Source organism: Ascaphus truei, chromosome 3, assembly GCF_040206685.1.
Source record: "Ascaphus truei isolate aAscTru1 chromosome 3, aAscTru1.hap1, whole genome shotgun sequence".
NCBI classification, from domain to species: Eukaryota; Metazoa; Chordata; class Amphibia; order Anura; family Ascaphidae; genus Ascaphus; species Ascaphus truei.
The window spans coordinates 381,130,848-381,153,292 of NC_134485.1; the positions used below are offsets into that span (position 1 = coordinate 381,130,848).

General features: G+C 41.5%; 1 protein-coding gene across 1 annotated transcript in view; it reads right to left on the reverse strand.

The window, feature by feature from the left end:
• Positions 1-22,445, reverse strand: part of DDX10 (DEAD-box helicase 10) — a 254,437-nt gene that overhangs the window by 69,055 nt on the left and 162,937 nt on the right. Inside the window, exon 16 of the mRNA XM_075592333.1 lies at positions 16,811-16,867. Coding sequence (XP_075448448.1) covers positions 16,811-16,867 — 57 coding nt within the window. The remainder of the gene's footprint in view (positions 1-16,810; positions 16,868-22,445) is intronic.

The window sequence follows — 22,445 nt, forward strand, 5'->3', positions numbered from 1 at the left end:
CAGGCAAAAGATGGCTGGCCAGCCAAGAACAATTTCAGGTAGCAGCAGGCCAGTGAGACAACTGAGTGAATTAAGGCCTAGGGCTGTGAGAGTAAAATAGGTGGGGGAGGGATTGGGGGGCATGGAGGAAGGCCAGGAGCAGCAGGGGTAAAATAACAAGGGACACTCATGGGGGCTTTCCTGGGAAAAATTGTAGGGGAGGAAGGGTATAAAAGGAGTTGTCCGAGACGGAGGAGTGAGGGGATGAGAGTCTTAAAGGGTAAGGGGTGGGAGGAAATAAGGGGCTTTATTTCTACAATGCAGTGCAAAGCCCCAGTGTTGGATGGGGGTCAGCGCTCACACAACAAGGAGCATCGGCTATTGGTAGCAGCAGAATGTGCAGCCACAAACGGTGTAGAGGCGGTTACATTGGGCTGAGAAGAGGGCAGCACGGAGAACATATAGGAAGCAACTGTGTCTGGCGGAAGTATCCTGGCTGAAGTGCCGAAGGATGTGCTGGGCCAAGACATAACCCAAAATACTTTGCATGAGGATATCTCAGGAGAAACCGAAAGTGTTGGTTATTCATGTTGGCGGAGAAAGGTAAATAAAAGGAGTTGCAACATTTATCATTAGTTTGGGGGAAATGTCCATTCGACCGTGAAGAATGATTGTTGGGGTGTACAGGGAACATGGGGATCATTTGTCTGACAGTGGTCTGGACATATTTAGTTTGGCCCTTCATGATGGTGTGTAACAGGCTTTACATAGGATGGAGGGAAGGGGAAATTGTAGGTGGTAAAATTCCCCGCCTGTGGCGGGCTTGATTAGATTGCACCTGGGCTGAATACAGCATGGATTTGTATGGTGGAGAAGGCGGTGGCAGGCCCTGGCTAGGCCGGTGGGTCTGTGGGCTTTTGTGGTGGTGGTGAATGTGGTTTCAACGGTCAGGGATCCTGGTGGTTGGGCAATTGGATCAGGCATTATTTGGTTATGTTGTAAATTCAATAAAGCTGTGGCCATTAACCCCATGATTGATGTCAGATTTATTTAGGGTTGAGGTGGGACTAAAGACAGGGATAAAGTTTGAAGCCTCTCTTGTCGTGTATTCAGTATTTTTCAATGGAGTTGTTTACCTACACAGTGTATTTGTAAAAGATTATCTTTATTTACATTTTCATACAATAAAATTATATTTCTATAGTTTCTGGTTTTCTTAACAGATATTACAATTAGATTATTTCTGATGGAGGTTTGATGGCCTTTTCAGAGGTGTTTATGCCTGTTAAGCACGTGTACTATATTTATCATTAAAAATATGTTTTTCGTTAAAGTTATATGCTTACCAATCAATCACGCACTATATGTAGCCGAGTTCCCTACCCTGCTTCCGGTGCGGGGATATGCTCTGCTGTTTGGCCGGAGCTCCGCGTGATCGGGAGTGTGGGGGTGGCCATTTCGGTTAGGCGCGCATGCACGGTGAGGTGCACATGCGCAGTGTCAGGAGTGCAGCAGCCATCTTAGAATGGCTCCGCGTTTGCAACACGGGACTACATGTCCCAGAATCCTCAGGTGGGAGGGAAAACCACATGGGACTGTCCCAGCCAATGGGATTCTGGCAGCAGAGGGACAGCATATCCTCCGCGGGCAGAAAGTGAACAGAGAATGTAGTGTCCGGGGAGCAGTGCTTCCTGGACTAGGCTTAGACTTTGCCCTATAGGCCCATAGCCACGTGAGATCTGTGTTGCAGGGAAGGCCTCAGATAGGGACTCTTCCCATTATTATTATTATTGCTGCGTCTGTGGCGGACGGCCACACGGCGACCCGCGACCAGGCTGCAGTATTCCAGGACACTTGGGTGAGACACTCCGGCTGGAGCTCACCCCACGAGGAGCGGGACCCTTAGGAGAGAGGGGAATTGTTGTCGGAGACCCCGCTGCGTGGGACCTACTACAACATACCTCCGCATGCGGCACCTCTGTACTGAAGTACCCAGGCAGGTACCAAACATGCAACAACATTTACAGGGGGTAGCGCTACCTCACATTTGGGTGGAATTGCTAGGACGGACACCAGGGATTATTGGTGCCACAGCACCCTCAGTACTTTGGGGGAACCACTAAGTGGTGGGGTCACTGCACTATACTGTGTTTGTAGTGTGTTATATGTGTAGTATTGTTACAGTAAAGACCAGTTATAGACATTGTGTTGTGTTATTGCTTACTGTGGTTGTATTGGTTCCTGTGAGGGGTTGTCCCGCCAACGCTGGGATCCCTCATAGGTGGAGATGCTGTGCACAAGGAGATAGAGCTCACCCCGGGCTCCCAGAAGCAGAGGTTCAGGTCTCCTGTGAGCAGGTACAGCAGCACGCGTAGTTGCCCACATATTTCCCTTGGGCATAGGGAAAGGGGGCTACATATAAGGCATTCCTTCTCCATATAGTCAACTATATTTCATTTTTGTATGGATGCTATGTACTGGGGGACAGGGGGTTAATATGATGCATAAACGAGCATGAGAACTAGCCTAGGTTTATTCTTTTATTTCCCTCCAGTGAAGTTAGAACCTTCCAAAACGGATTTTCAGACTTTGACACGCTTGCCATATTTTTATTTCTTTTACTTCATATTAATTTCTATATATCAATGTTGTTGTAGCTCCTAGGTTTCTTCTATTTGCGTAACCATATTCCTAAATCAGAACCAATTCACCTGAAAGTAATGGTGGAATAAAATATATTATAGCAGCAGTACTCGGAAATGTGAGAACATTGTTATGACAAATGTGAGGGCAAATGAAATATAAGTATTTCCGGGAGCGAAGGGTGAAGTTTAACATTTTGAAGAGAGTTAAAATTACACACAGCGTTCTGTCATTACTTTTGCAACATGATTATGCACTTTGGGTAATCCTGAATGATGTTGCTCGGTGAAATGCATCACTACACTACATGTCAGCTCCTCATGAAGTGCTGAAATCAACTTGAACTTGGGCTGTGCTAAAAGATCCTGCTCAGTGAATCACAGAAAGCAGTAGTTCATCTGTGAGAAGTTCATAAGCTGTTTATTTCACAGAGTGACACCCTTGTGACAAACTGGTTTATCATTGGGACATGGTGCCACTATTAAGTGTCAATTCGTGTTGGACTGAGAGAGTAACTCAGCCTGACGAAGGGGCTGTAGAATAAAAAAAAAATTCCAGTTGATAGCAAAAGGAACACGTGATTATATATTTTTCTATTACCTAGTGCCAATCTAACCAGGTATTTTGTTATTACATAGCACAAAACAATTAAATATATTGGGAATCAGCGTGTCAGAAATGAAAGCAGGTATTAGGAAAGGGGATCTCTGCCCCAAAGCGCTTACAATCCAAGTGGCAAGTAGGGCGATAAGTCAACAATATTGAGAAAAAACGACATTCCTCTGCTACACTGAGTGTCTATAGACATCTAGCTTTACCATATAGATTTTATTTACTAAAATGTAGCATAGAGAATCTTGCTTGTGCTGAAAAATGGACTTTCTGTATTACATGCCCCAGATGACTACTTTGCTTCAGTAATAACACCACCAATAGCAATGTCTATTATTGGCGATTAGAGCAAGTAAAAGGTTGTTAATGTATTCAGAGATGCTTTAACAACATACAGTATTCCTAAAAGACAGCAAAACCGGATTTGTTGCAGAATATTATCAGAGCTAGGCATGAGCCCAATACGAAAGCAATGTGTATTGTTCATTTTACTGTTCAGAGTATAATACAGAGCTGTACTATGGAACTAACCCTGAAAAACTACTCTGAAGTATGAAAAACAAAAAAAAAAAAAACAGGTGTCATGATTTGCTTCCACATAATTGTAACTTCAATATACAGAATGTCTCAGCTGAACTGTAACTTTATGATCTAAAAAAGTACAGATGTAATACAATTCAACAGAACGCTGCTCGTCACTTGGAACGGGTGGACCGCGGCCTGATCGCAGCCATTGCAGCGCAGGAGGAATTTCCCATAAGATTAATACAGCAGGGGTCCCTGCTTCGGAATGGGACTCCCGCAGTGTTAATCCTACTGGGTCGCCACCTGTCTGGAAAGCTGCGCGTAGAGAGTAGAGAGAAGCGGTCCCTCTCCCTGCACATCTCTAACACGCGATCGCGCTGTTTTTATTACATAGGATTGAAGCAGGGGGTCTCCGGAGCTGACCCGCATTAATTTCAGATCTGGGGACCCCCTGCATCCCGAGGTAAAGGCCTTTGAATCGGGTGCTGGGATCTCCGGCAAGTTTAAATGAAGAGGCTAAATGTATTAACGCCGAAGTCCACGTGACCGGGACATTTAAACTTGCTGGAGATACCGGCACCCCATACCGGGGCCTGTACTTACAGAAGCAGGGGATCCCTGGATCTGAAAGTAATGGGATTCAGCTCCGGAGACCCCTTTGCTTCTATCCTATGTAATAAAAATAACAACAGTGCGATCGCCTGTAAGAGCTGTGCAGGGAGACAGAGAGAGGGACCTCTTCTCTCTGCGGAGCACTTGCAGACCGGTGGCGGCCCTGATAGGATTCCCATTCAGAAGCAGGGACGCTGCGTTAATCCTTATGGGAAATTAGTCTGAGATTTTGGGCGTGGGGAAGCTGCGATCAGGCCTCGGTCATGGCTCCGTTCAGCTGCAGTTTCCTTGATTTTCAAATGTCAAATAAATGATACTCCATCTGTATACAATACACTAAGTATACTGCCTTTCAAAAACCCTTTTGTATACAGATGTAGCAAAGGGTTTTGCACTCACTGAGGCGTTCTGGTGAGATATTCTGTAATATTCTGCGTTATGAGTGGGTGCAATAACCTTTGCTATATCTGTAACTAACAAGAACCCTCCCATCACAAACTGGTGGTAATTCCATAGTCTGAAGCTGCCTGAATGGCTGCATTCGACTATATATAATAAGACACTATCTACTGCACCCCTTTAGCTAACCAGTCTTATTACACATCAATGGAAAGTTCTTTGCAAGTACATCATGTTTACATTTCCCAAAATCTTGGAATTTCCCCCCCATCGTGTGCACTCCATCTGCAACCCTTTTGCTACCTGGTTCTCGTATCCAATAATGGATATCTCTTTCAGATCAGATTTCAGAGTTCCACATTTAGGACCCCAACATTTCTGGGAAACTGTTGGAATTCTCTCTTCCAGTACATGCCCCTCCCCCCAATTGTCATGCTCCATCTTCTACATTCCTTTTGCTAACCGTTCACGTCGAGGAAAAGCTCTTTGATAGAACATTCCCAAAATGTGGACCCTGACATTCCAATCAGTCTTTTTTTTTTTGCCTGTTTCTCTGTGCTAAAAATGTTTAGGGTTATTAATGAAATTATCCCCCCCTCCTGCCAGAGCTCATACAGAAGGAGAGGGAAATCTGAGACTCTCCTTCCATGCTCTTCAAATGTTGTCTATCTGAACGTCTTATAAACTTACTTCAAAGCTAACAATTTAACATGGGTAATTAATCCCCATTAGATTCTACAAACCACAGGGTGTTTATCCCAAACTCATAATTGGCATTACACCACATGCAGTGCTAGTACTGTATGTATACAGTAATGCCGATGCCCTAGTGCAAATGCACACGCACTTTCTAAAAGAAAGCTTAGACAGCTTAAAACAAGTTACAGATTCTGGTCATAATAGGAGATTTATTTGCTGCTGCAGAGTTCTACCAAGCTCATAACATTCTAAAGGTTTATTTAAAGCAAAGTATTAAAATACTGCTGTGTGTACAAGCAAATGCCACATGCTGAATGTCAAGTTTCAACATTAACACATTAAATAAGCCTGCACCAAAAGGATGCCGCATAGTGAAGTCCAACTGTGCCCTAAAGGCCAGTCACATGACATGGTAAATGCCAGGTCTTGCGAGCCTTTTAAATCAGAACACCGTAACTATCTGACACCGTGTTGTCGTAGGGCAAAATGTAATCACCTTATGCTGTGTAATTAGAATGTTATTAATTAACAAAAAGCTGGAACACTTTTTACTCTCATATGGGGCAGAAAAGCTTTTGCGAGTGCTCTAGTATATGAATTTTTATCAGTAGTCATTACAGGCATACAGATCCCTGGTGCAGGGACAAGGGGGACAGGGGGATACTCGATTCCAGCGGTTCGCAAACTAGGGGGCGCTAGATTTTCTGGGGGGCGGGGGCACAGCAGTTAGAGGTCCCGCGCTCTCCCCTAGGCATTTCAATTAAATGCCAGGGGAACACAAGAGGCCTCTATAATATACTTATCTTGCCTTCCAGCGACGCGTCGTCCTGGTAACCCGGCGTCAAATGACGCTGCGGGGGTCTCGTGACATCACGTTACCATGACGTGACGACGTGATGTCACATGACCCCACGCGTCATTTGATGCCGGTGGCGGGAAGAAGGGGAGGCGCGAAGTGCCGAGGAGAGCAGACAGGGGTGCGCACAGGGGAACAGTTTGTGTAGAATAGAGCTGGAGTGCGCAAACACTAAATAATTGTGTTGCTTAGACACTTTTGTATTAATGCAAAAAAAAAAAAATGTAACACTGCAATAATTATATAATGGTGATGGTGTTGGAGAATAATTTTCTACAGAATTACATCCCCCTTGGTCACCACAGTACTACGCAAAACAGTACGTGTTCAAGCTTTGCAAATATAATGCACTTATAACAACTATTTACTGTGTATAGAGCTTTTCTCCCAAATGGAACTCAAGCGCTTCCCTCCGTTCATGCAGTTACAAAAAAATAGAAGAAAAAATTAAAATATAGGATGACATGACACTGTAAGCATGGACTGTCTGGCTGCGGTTCACTCATCCAATGCCTGGGTAAAGGAGGAAGTATTGAGTTAAAGATTCCAAGGGAGGATGCCTCTCAAATTGTTCCAAAGAATAAGAGTAGCAGTACTAAAAGCCTGGGATAAAATGACTGCTAAAATGGGGGAGCTAGAATTAATAGCTGCAAGGGAGCATTATGATATCAAATGCATTACTGAAACATGGTGGGATGAAACTCCTGCCTGGACAGTCCATTTAGAGGGTTATTCCCTTTGTTCGAGGGATTGAACAAATAGAAGAGGAGGTTGAGTATGTTTATATGTTACATTGGATTTAACCCCTATTGTAAGTGTAGCCATGTGTAAAAATTGTGTACATCTCTTTCTCATGCTGGCAGTAATCCTGGTAAGTATACAGGGTTGCCAGTAACAATCGTGGAGGTTTGCCCTCAAACCCTGGTGAGGTGTCATATGTAACTAAGGAAGTGACAACATGCTTTGTGTCCACTGTTAGTGACACAGAGGTGGGTCTGTTTCTGGAGGTTATATAAGACACAGCACTGCCTAAAGTTAGCAGTTTGGTCTAGTTCTGGTTATGTTCCTGAGTGAAGTGTCTGCAGCAGTTCAAGTCTGCCTATGGAGATGACATTAAAGATGCCCTGGTTCAAAAGATCCCTCCTGTGTGAGTGTGGAGTTATTCCCCAGGAGGATGCACCAAGAAGGAGTTCCCCATCAGATACTTCCCCTGCTGCCACAGAGATCCTGATGGGGTGGAGGCGCTGCATCGAATGTGAGTAGGACTCAGAGCACACTACCTAAGATGCCTGTCATGGTGATACTTCCCCAATACCAACCCAGCGGGAGACTCAGGAGTCCTGTTGCCAGCAGGTGCACCACACAGACACATTCATGTAATTGGGGGATTTTCTTACATATGGGTCAGGATCAGAAGGGCCCAGGGAAAACACCGTTACATAAGGGAAGAGGTTTATGAAGGGAATGAATAAATGTAGCGACCTAGTGGATAAAAATTAGCAAAGGAGGCAAAAGTACAAAGAAAATGATTGTAGGGATATGCTCTACACCATCATATATCTGTGTGATAGAGGAAGTCAAAATACTTTTGCAAATTGAGAAGGCATCGAACTAGCCCATGTTTGCATAATGGGCGATTTTAACTATCCAGACAAACTGGAGCAATGAGATTAGCATTACAACGAAAGAAAACAGGTTTTTGGCGGTGCTCAAAGACTATTACATGACCCAAATTATTGAGGCGTTGAGAAAAACCAGGAAAAGAGCATTATTGAATTTGGTAATATCAAACAATGTAGAAGTAATAACAAACATTCAAGTCTGGGAATATATGGGAAACGGTGATCATTTGTTCTTATGTGAAATAATCAAAAACCATATTAAACATTTTCAACAAAGCCGTTACATTTTAGAAAGGTAGATTTGAATAAATTGAGGAATAATCTACAAGGATTAAATTGGAATTACGTTTTCGCAGGGGAAAATAAATGGTCAGTCTTTAAAACATTGTTAGAAAAGCACACTTATCAGTTTATACCGTTGGGTAATAAAAAGAAAAGAAACAACTCTAAACCAATGTGGCTAAATAAACAGGTAGGGGAGGAAATGGAAAAGAAGAGGCAGGTGTTTAGATTCTTGAAGTCAGAAGGGACAGAGACATCGTATCAGAATTATAAGGAATGTAACAAAAATTGCAAAAGGGCAATCGGATTGAAAACTAAAAAAGGATTTCAATAGCAAGATCAACCCTACAAACAAAAAAAGGACATTAAAAACAAGATTAGAAAAGAAAAAGTAAAACCTTTTCAGTGTGAGATGGGCAGGCAAATTATTGGAGGTAAGGAAAAGACAGAGGTAGTAAATACATTTGTTGCCTCTGTGTTTACCAAGGAGGAATCCACAACCTCTATATTAACGAGCAATTCTTTAACGAAGGAAGAAGTTCATAAGCGGCTTGATGAAATGTAAGTAAATAAAGCACCTGGCTCTGATGGCATGCACCCAAGAGGTCTCAAAGAGCCAAGTTCAGCAATAGCAAAACCGTTACATTTAATATTTAAGGACTCCATTTCCACAAGGCTCAATAGCACAGGATTGGCATAAAGCAAACGTAGTGGCTATATTTGTATGTATGTATGTCTTTATTTATAGAGCACAGAAGGGAAACTGAGCACGCCAAAAGAAATGCACTAATTAAATTTAAATGATTGCATTTCTTTTGGTGTGCTCAGCTTCCCTTCTGTTCTACATGCAGTTACCCTGACTAGGTTTTTTCTGCTTGCAGCACCCACCACTATTCCTGTTTGTTGCTCTTGTTCCCATAGAGTTGGGGCATCCCAAGTTGTATTTATCTTGACTCTTGTGTATTTAGCTTTTATTTATGTAGCGCCATTAGTGTACATAGCGCTTCACAGTAGTAATACACATGACAATCATAAATAACATATAATACAAATAACAGGCCATGGGAATAAGTGCTTGAGACATAAAAGTAACATTTAGGAAGAGGAGTCCCTGCTCCGAGGAGCTTAAAATCTAATTGGTAGGTAGGAAGAACGTATAGAGAGAGTAGCAGGGCATTCTGGCAAGTACGTCTGCAGGGGGCCAAGCTTTATGTATCATGTGTCTAGTATTATCCACGGTGCTACTCATATGCTTCTTTAAGCAAGTGTCTTAAGGTGGGTAGAGAGGGTGCAATATAAATAAAAAATACATTTAAAAAAGGCGCTATATCACAACCAGGGAATTACAGCCATCAATAGTGGGGAAACAACTTGTATGTTTAGTACGGGATAATATTCAGGAATACCTGATGGATAACATTATTAGTAATAATCAGCATGGATTTATGATGGATAGGTCGTACCAAACTATCCTTATTAGTTTCTTTGAGGTGGTACAGTAAGTAGATATTTAGACCAGGGTAATGCAGTTGATATGGTCTACTTAGATTTTGCAAAGGCATTTGATACAGTGCAACACAAGGTTACTGTACAAAATAAAGGAAATTGGTCTCGATAACAATATTTGTACCTGGATTAAAAACTGGTTGAAGGATAGACAGAGTTTTCATACAGTAAATGGAACCTTTTCAGGTTGGGCTAAAGTATTTAGTGGAGTACCTCAAGGATCGGTACTGGGACCACTGCTTATTAACTTGTTTTTTTAAAGGCGCAATCCATGCTCTTCAGCTCCGGAGACCCACTGCTTCAATGCTTTTAAAGCGCTTGGATTGCAGCTTTAATGACCTTCAGTTTGGCATAGAGCACAATCTTTGCTTTTGACAGAAAATTGTGTAAGGTAGTGAAATCAGAGCAGGATGTACTTTCTCTTCAGGAGGACTTGGAGAGACTGAAAACATGGACAGGCAAATGGCAGATGAGGTTTAATACAGATACACGTATGGTGATGCATTTGGGAAACAAGAATAGGCTATTTAAATGGAGCAAAAGTAGGTCAATCCTTGAGGAAAGATTTAGAAGTGCTTGTAGACAGCAGGTTTGGCAATAGTACCCAATGTCAGACAGTAGCGGCAAAGGAAAATAAGATCTTATCTTGTATTTAACAGGGTATGGAAGGAAGGGAAGAAAGTATAATTATGCCACAGTATAAAGCATTAGTAAGACCACATCTTCAATATAGAGTACAGTTTTGGGCACTACTCCCAAAAAAATTGCATTATGGAACTGGAAAAAATACAGAGAAGAGCCACAAAATTAATAAATGAAAATCTGACTTATGAGGAGAGGCTAGCTAAATTAGATTGGTCTACATTAGAAAAGAGACGTTTAAGGAGATATAACTATATACAAATATATTCAGGGTCAATACAAGGAACTTTCAAAAGAAAGATTCATCCCAAGGCCAGTACAATGTCACAGGGTCACCCCTTAATGTTGGAGGAAAGGATATTTCACCAGCAACAAAGAAAAGGGTTCTTTACAGTAAGGGCAGTTAAATTGTGGAATTCATTACCCATGGAGACTGTGATGGCAGATACAAAAAAAAGTTTTTTTTTAGAAAAGAAAGGTATAGAGGGATATACCAAATAAGTGAATATGGGAAAGATGTGGTTCAGAGAGAAATCTGATTGGCAGCAGGAAGGACTACATTTTTTTCCCTCATGAGATATCATTGGATAAAGTTTCACTGTTTTTTTTGTTGTTGATCTTCCTCTGGATTAAAATACTGTAAATACAAAAAGAGGATAAGTACCGGTCATCTAAAGTTAACATGGGTTGAACTCAATTGACATATGACTTTTTTCAACCTCATCTACTATATGACTATGTAACTATGTAACCTGCGGATCAACCTGAGCAAGTGGTAGTGTAGGGAACGAGGAGCTCTTACAGGTAGCTGGGACCATGATTATTGAATGTCTGCAAGTCAATCTTTCAAAACAGATTAGCCATTTTACAGGCAGCCGGTGCAGAGAAAAGATAACAGGTGTCATATGGCCAGAATGGGTCTGATTAGTTAACCTAGCCGGAGCATTCTGTACCAGCTGCAGGCAGCACAGCTCTGTTTACGGAAGTCCCAGGTAAAGTGCATTGTAGTAGTGCATTGCGTGAAGACACATGGGCATTAAGCAGCACAGGGCGATCCTCTTTGGGAATCAAGTGCTTAATCCTGGCTCTCAGGTGAAAGAATGTGAATTTGATCACAGCTGACACAATTAAGTGTTAAGCCACAATGAAGGAAAACACAAGATTCCTCATCCTGTCAGAATTTAGCAGCTGGGAACCCCCAAAATTATGGCCAGTTGAGTGACCTAGCTGCAGTCTTGTTATCAGATGGCGAGGACCCACTACAAGCACCTCTGTCTTATCAGGATTCAACCTCAACCAACTAGCATTCATCCAATCAAGGAGATCAGCTAGATATCCATTGAGGACTGATAATGGTTCCTTATCACTCATTGCAAAGGACAGGTATAGTTGAATGTCATTTTAACAGCAGTGATAGCCCAGGCCATGTAATCAGATCATGTCACCCAGTGGTAGCATGTATATTGGAAACAACATGGGAGATAAGCACGCCGCATGTGGCAGGGTCATTGGTGCCAAGGAGTATATACTCGAAGATACTTTGGGACGTGCCAATGAGAAAAGATTTGAACCAGCTGAAAACTGTGCCACCCATTGTATTTAAAATCTTTCAGGCACTACAATTAAATCCCGGAATCAAACACTGCAGAGGTCAAGCAGGGCTAAAATGCAACAATCATCTGTCTCTCGCTACCAGAAGAACACGAAGCATCTGAACAAGAGCTTTTTCAGTACTATGCAGTGTTCTGAATCCGGACTGTACGGGTCTTAAATATCATAGGTTGAAAGAAAGACTGGTTTCCAGTTGTGTTGCAACCACTTTGTCAATAACCTGCCTTAGGAAAGAAAGGTTTTGATACAGATTTGAGATTAGCCATTCAATCCTGGTTTAATGATTTATTTTTTTTTAAATTTTTTTAGAAGAGGTCTGACAGCTGCTGCCTTTAGTGGTTCTGGGAAAAACAATGTCAGCAAAGTGCATCTGTCATGGCTTCCTATTGGCCTGCATGAGGTGGGACCTTAAACCACTATATTGTTCCCCGTGGAGGGCAAAGTACCAGGGTACCTTCAGAGGTAAAGATCTAAGTCAGCTCAGGAAGTACCTCAGTAAGGGTCCAGAGCTGAAATTAATTGTTAGGCTCCGTAGACCCCCAGCTCCAAATCAAAATAATTAATAAATGTCAGAACCACACCTTTGAGATGATCTTCCAAAATGTGAAACTTCTGCCAGTGCCCTTCAATACTGCCACACCCCTTCAATTCCCTATTAGTGCTACTGAACCAAGAGGTGCAAGGTGAGGGGTCATATAGAAACTTGAATAATATTATCCATTGCAGCCGTCACACATCTAATATAGAAACGGACATGAGCACAGTTATCTTCGTCAACAGCAAAATGATCCAGCTTTGCCATCAGGACCTGGGGAGTCAGATTCAGATTTTTATTTCAACTTGGTCGTATGGTGAAAATGTTTTTTTTTTTTTCCCTTTTGATATTAGATTGTAACTTGTTGCTTGCAATGAACAATCCCAAAATCCCTCACGTGTTATCCAATACACACCGCAAAATCAAGATTACCTTGTATTATTTTTGCAGCAATGTAAAGCTATTAACTTTTGCTTAGACATAAAAGGCAGATACTCTAATAGAATAGCTTAATAAAGGCAGTAGGGTTGATCCAAATGGCCTCTTGATATCCATCAACGTTAAAAGATTGGAGTGCTTTCATTACACTAAAATTTACAGCCGAATTCTGCTTCATGCCATATCCTGCAGCTGGGTCTTGCATTTATATTTACCGCTACTATGTCACAAGCATTAACCTTCTGAAGGCGCTAAAATTCCTGCAATGCAGCAGTGACCGTGAAACAGGTTTTTAGATTAGGAACAAAAACAGAAAAGTTAGAGAAGCTACTGTAGGCTAACCATGAAATAACACCAAATAGAGAGAGGAATACTGTACTCGCTGCAGTTCTACACTGCATCGTATACAAAAACAACATTTAAAGTAGCAATTCAGGTTCTTCTTTTATTTATTTATTTTACAGCTTACCTGAATCAGGGGGTCCTTCTGGAGCTGCTTTGGTTGTCTGGGAACTGCTAGGTTCCCGCAATCTGGAACACGGCAAAAATAAGTGCCTATCGGCACAACATGGCACCAGTGTCAGGGTTCGCTCCGGCAGCCAATAGAAAGTTGCAACGTTACGGCTTTCTATTTGTGACCCCAGTGACCAGGTTTGCCATTTTCTTTAGGCGACAACAAAACATAAGAAGTTTTGCCGCTTGGGTGCTGGGGTAATCTTTGGACCTCGGGGTAACGGGGATGAGCTCTGGTGGATTTAACGTAAATGTATTACAAAGGGAAAAGCAGAGATGTGATTCAATCTCCTGGAGATAAAAAGTTCGTCCCACGAGTGCTTCACTGTCAGCAAAAGTAACTATTCAAATGTCTCACTACAAAGATTTCAAACCAAGCGCAGGACGGTTGTCATATAAAAAAAAAATACATTCAAGCCTATATGATAACAATGATAACACGTGTTGTTGAACTGAAATGTTGATTATATGACATGATTTAACATGACATGTAATTAGATCTGTGCAGTGCCCATAATGGCCAAGATCTGATCATTCTAGCCACGGAGATCTGGTTAAAAATATGCCAGCGATAGCGCTTTAAATTCCAGTGATTTGCATTGCTTCAGGGAATGTTTTCAGGGAGATGGAACTAAAATATACCTTCTGATTCTGCCGTTTTCTTCATAGCATGCTTATTTGAAGAATCGGAAAGTCTCCAAGAGCGTGTTAATCTGCAGCAAGCTCTTTTTTGTTTCACTAAGTGCAAGTGTAAACTTCTAAACAAATTGAAATTGCTTTGAATGCTTTAAACCCATTATTACTCTTTGCTGTCAAAACATAATATTATTTTCTTATATAGCTCTGACAGTGTACGCAGTGTTGTACATAGAATTTTTCAGGTACATTTAATGATTTTAATAGCATACAATCAGATTTTGGTGCCTGAGGCACAGGGATAGAGAGTCTTGTCAAGGTCCCACGGTGCAGATACCTGGTTCACTTGAGTGAAAGGCAATGACTTTACCAATTAGCTACATACTCAGGGGTAATGAGTTCCACTGGTTAATTGTGCTCCGAGTAACAAAGTGATTTTTATTATTAAATTTATAATACAGGCATACCCCGCATTAACATACGCAATGGGACCAGAGCATGTATGTAAAGCGAAAATGTACTTAAAGTGAAGCACTCCCTTTTTCCCACTTATCGATGCATGTACTGTACTGCAATAGTCATATACGTGCTTAACTGATGTAAATAACACATGTGTAACAGGCTCTATAGTCTCCCCGCTTGCGCACAGCTTCGGTACAGGTAGGGAGCCGGTATTGCTGTTCAGGACGTGCTGACAGTCGCATGCGTCAGCTGCAGTTTGCCTATTGGGCGATATGTACTTACTCGCGAGTGTACTTAAAGTGAGTGTCCTTAAAGCGGGGTATGCCTGTAGATGCTATATGATGATATAAAACAAATAGAAACTCTTTACTTAGCTGCAACACCGTCTTAACGTAACCAATTACTTGTTGAATACTTCTACTATCCAAGAAACCCACTGTGCTAGGCAATATTGTGGGGCACGGTGTCCAGAACAAGGAGGCGTTCTATTGTAAAATAGCAAGACAAAAATATCAAGAAGCAGCGGCAGAGCAGATTAAAGAACAACACGCTCCTAGCAAGTCTGGGCAATACAGTACTTTTTCATTAACCCCAGCTGCAGTAATAGCGAACCGTAGAGTTATTTTCGGCACTACAGGATGAATGTTCAAAGTAATGGACATTGGGGTTTCTCGCCCATACATTTTGGAGGTGGGAGGTCCCAACCAACTGTTCAGTGACCGTGTCTGGGGGGGAGGGGGTATACCTTTACATGAATCTGCTCTTATTTAGCAGTATGAGAGTTATACGCCTTACTGAATAGTCTAGTAGGATTATTCGCTCTGCTTGTGGTTATAGGAATGTCGGCGTATTGCAAGTGCTGGATGTGACTGAGAACACACAGGTGCCCAATTTTAATATGCAATAGATTCATTTCATTTTTGGGTAAAGTTTTTTGTTCCTTAGACGTGTAAAATGCTGATTTACCCAATCAACAGATGGATTGCAAATGCCGTTCTAATAGAAGAGTAGGCTCCTAGCGAAACATGTTAAATTTTACCTATGAAACATTATATAAATCCTCTAATTGATCGGGCCGTCATGCTTCATAAAGCCCTGCTTTCAAATCCATTGTAAGAAGACAAAGTGCTCTTTAATAGTTCGTTTAACAAGTCTTTCTGTCTTGCACAAAAGAGTAATTGTTTTTCATTTCAGAAGTACTGTATAGATTATTATCTTCGTATTGTTCCAAGTACCATGGGCAATCAGCGCAACATCTGACAGCAGTATGGGTTTACTCAAATGAGTCAGATCTCTGCATTGCCAACCCTGATCTAGAAAAATATACTGCAGGAAGCTACAGCAGGAAACAGGAAAACTATACTCTGCCTCCAATTTAAATATTGTAAAACTGCATTGTGGGTTCCAAAATGATGTCAGATTAAACATCAGATTTAAAAAAAAAAGAGACCAGGTACTAATATGTACTGGGGACACACTCTGCTAAACATTCGGCATTAGAGGTTGAGGTTACAGCCACAATGGAACACATGTATGATTGACAAATCCCATTGCTTGGTATTATTTCTTTTTTTGTAGCTTTACAGTACAAACGAGTACAACTCACAAATGAAATTAACCGCTCTCAGGTGGGAAGGATTGAGCTGGGCCAGAAGAGTGAGTAAGCATGCAGTCCCCCAACTCGTAATTAAAATACATCACGTGTTTAGGGAAACCAGTGTATAAGTGTTGCACGTAATGTAGCCCCCTTTCATGCTAATAAATACATTTCTTTGCAATTACAGTATTTGATATATTTTAAGTGCACTGTGATGGTATGAACCGGCCCTTCTTATTTAAGTATATCAGTTATGTTCAAAATGTGTATTTGAATAAACAAAATTTGCCCGAATGTAGTTGTACCAGTTGCTTTAAATAGTTTGATACCGCCTAACAAAATGGGAACTAAATTAATTGCTGCTCGTTTTAACACAGATTAACATTTACGCTGCTTGTGGTGTAGAGGTGCAAAACAATGTCATAAAACGTCAACCTAAAGTGGTTAAACTGGAGAACAAACATGCATACAGTATTACACATTGAGTACTATATGCACACGCACACAATATGTACTTAAGAGCCATTAAAACCCATCTTAAACAGCTCTCTCCCTCAATGTCATTGCCCCAACAACTATTTTTCCAAATAAGAGGATTCTTGCCATTAGAGAAAGGAAGTGAATCAGGTCATTCTTCTTACCTCATTTGCTTTCCTGCTGTTTGCTCTCCTCGATGCCTTTTCCTTCAGCCTCTTTTCCTAAAAAAAAAAAAAATGAAATATCTTAAAATGGACTTCATTGTAGAAAAAGCCTGCAATTAGTCATTACTGCCAGAAGAGAAATGTGTAAAGTGCACTTTCATTCACTTATTTATTTATTTTGCTAGTAAAAGGGAACACACAAAAAATAAACTATTTGAAATGCAATAGTGAAGAAGAACATGTCCTCCTTCAGGCTTGTGAGCAAGGAATACGCCACCCAGCATTTAACTGAAAACGCAGAGCAGTTTATTTACAAGAAATGCTACTGTATATAAAATCATTAATAGGGCCTATGTCAGTCCAGCTCAGTTACAAAAGATCAGATCTGAGATTACGGGCTCGTGTCCCAAATGTAGAAGATACTCCCAGGCTGATTACCAGCATTGCATGTGGAGATGTGGAAAGATCAAATGATTCTGACATAGGGTGACCATATTTGACCTGCGCAAACCGGGACAAATGTCGCGCATGCCGATCGCACATGTGCATGAGCAGCCGGCAAGTGCCGATCACGCATGTGCAGCCAATGGGATTCAAAAAAACAGGACAGCACCCCAAAAAGTCGGGACAGAACCTAAAAACAGGGACAGTCCCGGCTAAACCGGGACATCTGGTCTCCAAATTCGGACACTAAGTATATAAATATACCACACGTGTGAGCACATTAACATGTCTCAGACAGGTCTGCAACCCTGCTTTTCACCATTATCCTTTAACATACAATAATTCCACTGCAGGCATGGATTCTGGGTAATGACATGAAAATGAGCACACAGTGTCACGTTTTGCTTCTTGTCCATTTTAGCATGTAGCCCTATAACCTGATGCCTGCCCCTGCATTACACAGCTTATCAGCACATACTGGGTTAAAGAAGTGCATAGCCAGTAAACCTACTCACAGACAGCTGTTTCGACCAAAATATCAGACTGTGATCAGACTCATTTATTAGATGTCATGACCCCATGTTTTTCTGAAACGAAGTGCGTAATCCTAATTGATATTGTTCTTTTAGCAGCAAGAACGTGTGTTAAAGAGCTGGATTAACATCTCCACCTTTCCTCCCACCTAAAACAATTGAATCGCCTCATATTTATATTGATAAATGGAAAATGCAGCTGTACAAGGAGACTGCCCAATCAGACTGTATTATTAAGAGACAAACATATTAAGCTTACTGGTAAAGGAGGTGCCCTGCGACTCATTTTGTCTTTAATAATTTAATATTATACAGTACCTAGGAGGTAGGGACCCGAACTCTAACAACCACGCCATTGTTGATCTCCATATTTTACCGAGTTTTCGGGCTGAAGCACAGTGAAGGCGCTACTTGCCGTTCACCTTGTTTCAATATCCAGCTACCAGGTCCAGCTTTCTACCGTAACCAAAAGCAACCCAAGATCAGCCGATACTAGGCTGCCCTCGCACTCAGACATGTATTAATACTAATGACAAAGAGTATTGCTGTACATATGCTTGTATGAGGATACACTGTAAAGGTGATGATTGCTGATCACGCTGAGGGTACATACAGATTATAGTGCTTATGCTCAGTGACACGCAGGATAAGCATAACTCGAGCGGCAATCCAGCCCTGATACGCACTATTACTATATGTGTGGGGGACAAAGTTGACCATACGAGGCAAGAATTGACAGTATACACCCAGACGGATCTATACTGTGAAGCGGCAGTGTAATACTTACTACTGTATATAGTCTGGTATCTTGTTTTCTGTAGTTGTCAGCACAGGAAGCCCACAACACTGGCAATCTGCCTCACCCTGTTATATCACGGGCGTTTATTGTCAACCACTCCCCTTATTAATTAGGTATCAGATCAAGCCACCCGAACAGACACCATATACCTCTAGCACACCTATCCTGGTCCACCTGCGACTGGGACAGGATTTGACCATCACTAGATTGTCATATATAGACTGCAGTGACCAAGAGTGATTTTAAGATTTGCTTTTTTATGAAGGCTTCATTCACCACACTTAGGACATTCGTTAGAGTCCTTCATTTTTATTTTAATGGAGCATAGCTCACAATAAAGCTTACATTTTAATTTAAACATATGAATCTCACACTTGTACTTACCCTTCTAATCGGGGTACACTCTTGCCCATTCTCATACAGTAGTATCTCCTAGCCCTATCACACTTGCTAGAGTGCTCTCGCCTATGGGGACACCTTTTCTTCTGTGTTCATTTACTCTATTGCCTGTGTTTTTTTTTTGTTTTTTGGTCGTCTTTTGTACTTTTATTAGAGAAAAAACATGCCTCAGTGATTGTTGGGCATAAACACGAGGGATAACGTGAAATACGTTTAATGTATTAATTAGATTGAATGAGGAGTGAGAATGCAGACTTGTAAGGGGCGTAAACCTGGACCAGATACTAGTGTTGGCTCTCCTTGTGATCTTGGGCAAATCACTTCACATCCATGTGTCAACATTAGATTGTAAGCCCTTTGGATCCAGGATTTATTGTGCCTGAAAAAAAAATCTATTTAAAATGCTGCATGGCTTCAGTTGCCATCACTGCACATGGAAGACAATATTAATAATGGCGCTTATCACCCTGATTATAATCAGGGCATGGCGTGGCTGTTTTTGTGTGCTCATTTCTAGGAAGGGAATCAGATAATTTCTCCTTCCATTCCTAATGTCAGTCAGTGGGTTGCAACCACTTGATCACTACACATACGATCACGTGGTCCTGATGCCGCAACGTCAAACATGCTCGCATAAAAAAAATGTGTTCTTACGCACAAATACTGAACACATGCTTAGCACTAGTCACATACTGTATACATCCAAACGCTATGTGAATTCAAATAAACTCAATAAAATACGTCAACTTAAATTGCTACGGTCAGAGCTGAAACTATTAAGACTGCAAAATAAATGTACCCCTGTGTTCGATAAGGTCACAAGCCTGAATTACAAGTTATAGCACTATTAATGTACACAGAGAGACTATATAGAGCAAGTTAAATATATACAGGACAAAAATGTGTTGTACTTGGCGCTATCATCATCTCGCGTTCTTAAGGCATCTGCATTCGGGATGATAAGGAAAAACTGTTTGCTAGTGCAGCAACAGAAAGGCAATTTAAATTCAGCAGCAGAACGCGAGGAGAAATATAATAAGAGATATGGGATGATTTATTTCTTTAATTTGCAGTAAGTATACCAGAGGAAACGGTCTGCACATTTCTGCAGCAATATCTGTACTTCAGTAATGCAAATGTATTCCACCTTCTCATGCTCACATAATTGTATTCTGTGTCATGAGGAAGACACGGCCTACAGCAGTCAGTCAGCACGTACCACCACTGTGTGAGCAGCTTGTGACAACTGAATGGGGCAACAAGACAATTCCTCATTAATCATATATGTGAGCTGGTCAGACGACAAAACTTGGCGCATATCAATTATTTGCTTCCAGTCTCAGAATAACAATGCTGATTTTAAAACTATTTAAGAAGAGGCGATTCTACACAAGTCTTCCATGCCTTTGCACAGTATGTCTTGAACGGGTCCCCCTAACCAGAAATACACGAGCTCAAGTACTGGATCTTTGCCAGTGTAGGGTTTGTTAAGTCTCTAACCAACCGTAACCAAATTGAACCTCATGTATTGTAGTGGTTAAAACAAAAACAAAAAAAGTAAAACGGACCCGGCTTTAAAGAGGCAATCCAAGCATGCAATTGTTTTCGCAATTTTTATTTTAATTATTTTTAACATAGGATTGAAGCAGGCTGTCAGCATGGGGTGAACCCCATTCAGTTCAGCTCTGAGGACCCCTTGCTTCCAGAGATACAGACCTATGTAGGGGGTGCAGATAATTGCGCCACTCGACTAGCAGGGTTCACGTTATGGCGAAGTTTCAAAGCTCCCATACCTTGCGGGCCAATAGGAAGCTGTGACATCATCAGGTCCGGGTTCCTATTGACTCGTGTGATGTAGGAGCTTTAAACTGTGACAAGATACCGGCACCCCCTTTGGAGGACTGTATCTCCTGGAAGCAGGAGGTCACTGGAGCAGAACTTAATGGGGCTCAGCTCTGGAGACCCCCTGCTTTAAACCTATGTTAAAAAATAATAACTAAAAAAAAAAAAGGGCATGAATTGCTCCTTTAAGCATGTATTTAAGAGGACCTATTATCTACCTGCAATATACTACTTGGCAAAGCATTACTGAACTCCCAGCAGAGAAGTGGTTAAACATTTTGCTTAATACTGAAAGCAGAGATGCCAGCTATATAGAAATATCAAGAGATATAAAAGTTCTTCTATACCATACTTGCTAAATGGTTCGAAACTATGAAGTTGGAGAGGGGCTGTAAATCAAAATTAAAAAAGCAAACCATCAAAAATGGTTATAAATATACAGTATACAGTCATGTGAAAAAGAAAGTACACCCTCTTTGAATTCTACGGTTTTACATACAGTATCAGGACATAATAACAATCATCTTTTCCTTAGCAGGTCTACAAATGAGGTAAATACAACCTCAGATGAACAACAACACATGACATTTACACTGTGTCAATATTTATTTAACAAAAAAAAAAGCCAAATAGAGAAGCTGTGTGTGAAATACTAAGTACACCCTTACTGCTTCCGTAGGAATTAAGATGCTAAGTAGCAGACAGGTGCTGCTAATCAAATGCCCTTGATTAATTGATCATCAGCAAGTGTGACCACCTCTATAAAAGCCCAAGGTTTAGCAGTTTGCTGGTCTGGAGCATTCAGGTGTGTGTTAACACAATGCCAAGGAGGAAAGACATCAGCAATGATCTCAGAGAAGCAATTGTTGCTGCCCATCAATCTGGGAAGGGTTATAAGGCCATTTCCAAACAATTTAAAGTCCATCATTCTACAGTGAGAAAGATTATTCAAAAGTGGAAAACATTCAAGACAATTGCAAATCTTCCCAGGAGTGGACGTCCCAGCAAATTCACCCCAAGGTCAGACCGTGCAATGCTCAGAGAAATTGCAAAAAACCCAAGAGTTACATCTCAGACTCTACAGGCCTCAGTTAGCATGTTAAATGTTAAAGTTCATGACAGTACAATTAGAAAAAGACTGAACAAGTATGGTTTGTTTGGAAGGGTTGCAAGGAGAAAGCCTCTTCTCTCTAAAAAGAACATGGCAGCACGGCTTAGGTTTGCAAAGTTGCATCTGAACAAACCACAAGACTTCTGGAACAATGTCCTTTGGACAGACAAGACCAAAGTGGAGATGTTTGGCCATAATGCACAGCGCCACGTTTAGCGAAAACCAAACACAGCATATCAGCACAAACACCTAATACCAACTGTCAAGCACGGTGGTGGAGGGGTGATGATTTGGGCTTGTTTTGCAGCCACAGGACCTGGGAACCTTGCAGTCATTGAGTCGACCATGAACCCCTCTATATACCAAAGTATTCTAGAGTCAAATGTGAGGCCATCTGTCCGACAGCTAAAGCTTGGCCGAAATTGGGTCATGCAACAGGACAATGATCCCAAGAACACCAGCAAATCTACAACAGAATGGCTGAAAAAGAAATGTATATGCTCTATC